This window comes from Lolium perenne, chromosome 7, assembly GCF_019359855.2.
Source record: "Lolium perenne isolate Kyuss_39 chromosome 7, Kyuss_2.0, whole genome shotgun sequence".
Taxonomy (NCBI): Eukaryota; Viridiplantae; Streptophyta; class Magnoliopsida; order Poales; family Poaceae; genus Lolium; species Lolium perenne.
The window spans coordinates 300,061,644-300,063,241 of NC_067250.2; the positions used below are offsets into that span (position 1 = coordinate 300,061,644).

At 48.7% G+C, this 1,598-nt stretch overlaps 1 protein-coding gene across 1 annotated transcript; it reads right to left on the reverse strand.

The window, feature by feature from the left end:
• Positions 1-266: 266 nt before the first annotated feature.
• LOC127314846 (auxin-responsive protein SAUR71) lies at positions 267-916 on the reverse strand. The gene has a single exon (XM_051345374.1). The coding sequence runs from the start codon at positions 822-824 to the stop codon at positions 531-533; it is 294 nt and encodes a 97-aa protein (XP_051201334.1). The 5' UTR covers positions 825-916; the 3' UTR covers positions 267-530.
• Between the last annotated feature and the right edge of the window lie 682 nt (positions 917-1,598).

Here is a 1,598-nt window from a genome sequence, read left to right on the forward strand (position 1 = left end):
GAGAAGATTAACATTCCAATGGACCATTATTTGATGTTTACATATATGAAAACAGTTAATCCGAAAAAACGAATTATTTCTTGCATAGACAAAATACACTACAATTGATAAACATAAACACACACAAACCGAGTTCATTGAACTAAATTTTCCTTGCCTTTTAGACAAAAGAAAACATTTAACTCGAAGAAACTAGGAGAGAGGTTTCATCTCGGCATCTGCATCATGTCCATCAATTCCATAAAAGATCAATATTAGGAAAGGTGGACTGAAGAATATATTACTGTATTTCATTTGGTATATCTGACAGGAGGTCTAACGACTCTAACCTTGCATTGCAATGGTGCAAGTACACATGCAACCGTCTAATGTCAATCATGCACATTTAGAAAAAAACAAAAGGAAAAGAGAGAGCAAAAGATGCATAAGGTCAAGAGAGAGTTAACTACTGAACAGCACCAAAGATTTCACCCCTTAATTACCCGTCGTAGTCGACACATCGCCTAATGATCTGTTAGAGACCTAATTAGTCAGTAGTTCTTGGAGGAGACGGCGCCGGCGGTGGAAAGCGCGTGCTTGAACTGGTGGACGGCGCAGGGGACGCGGAGGATGCCCTCCTGCTTGTACCCGAACTCCTGCGCGGCCATCTCCAGCAGCGCCGCCAACGACGGGTGCCGCAGCGCCTCCACCCGCACCACGAATCTCTCGGCCTCGTCATCGACGCCGTCGCCCAACACCAGCACCGGCACGCAGCCGCGCGGCACGCCGCCGCTGCCGTCGCTCACCCGGTCCGAGAAGCTCAGCCGGCGAATCAGTTCCCTCATTGTCGCTTGATCGATTAAGCTCGCTGGCGCTGGTAGCTTGGTAGGTTAATTTTGAGGTGCTCCTGTGCATACGTGCGTGTGCGTTTGTGTTGCTTTTGCTTGGCCTTGGCTTGTGGTTCTCCTTTTATAAGGTAACGACGGAATGTTTGATTGGGTCATGACTGCTTTGTGCTTTGTCGTCACCGTGTTGTGTGTGAGGAGAGAGAGAGAGAGAGAGAGAGAGAGAGAGAGAGAGAGAGAGAGAGAGAGAGAGAGAGAGAGAGAGAGAGAGAGAGAGAGAGAGAGAGAGAGAGAGCAAAATAATAGTGTTGTGTGGTGCCACTGCAGTCATGGTTGGTATCAACATCCAGTGGGTTCAAATATGTTGGCTATCATAAGCATATTTTGAAGTTAAGACCGTGGAATTTGGAAAGGTACTTTCCAACTCCTGAATTACCCACTCAGCTGGTGAGTGTGCTGGAATTTTAAAAATTCAAACGGCCGCTAGATTAGATTAACTAATTACTACTTCAAATTTCAGAAAAAAAACTAATTATTACTTCTAGAAGAAACCACGTTTAGTGAAAAACACTTAGTCCTGCCATTTCCCTCCGCCCCCTCCTACTCTCCTCCGCCGCCGGCGCGGGCAGCCGGGTGTTGCCTGTGTGGTGCCATCGGCAGCGGGCGGCCTTTCCCCGCGAGCGTGGATCCCTGGCACGGCGCACGACAGCCCGTGGTGGTGCCCCCCCAACTTGATGGCGGTCCGATGTGGCAGCGTGAGACCCATGTGTCGGG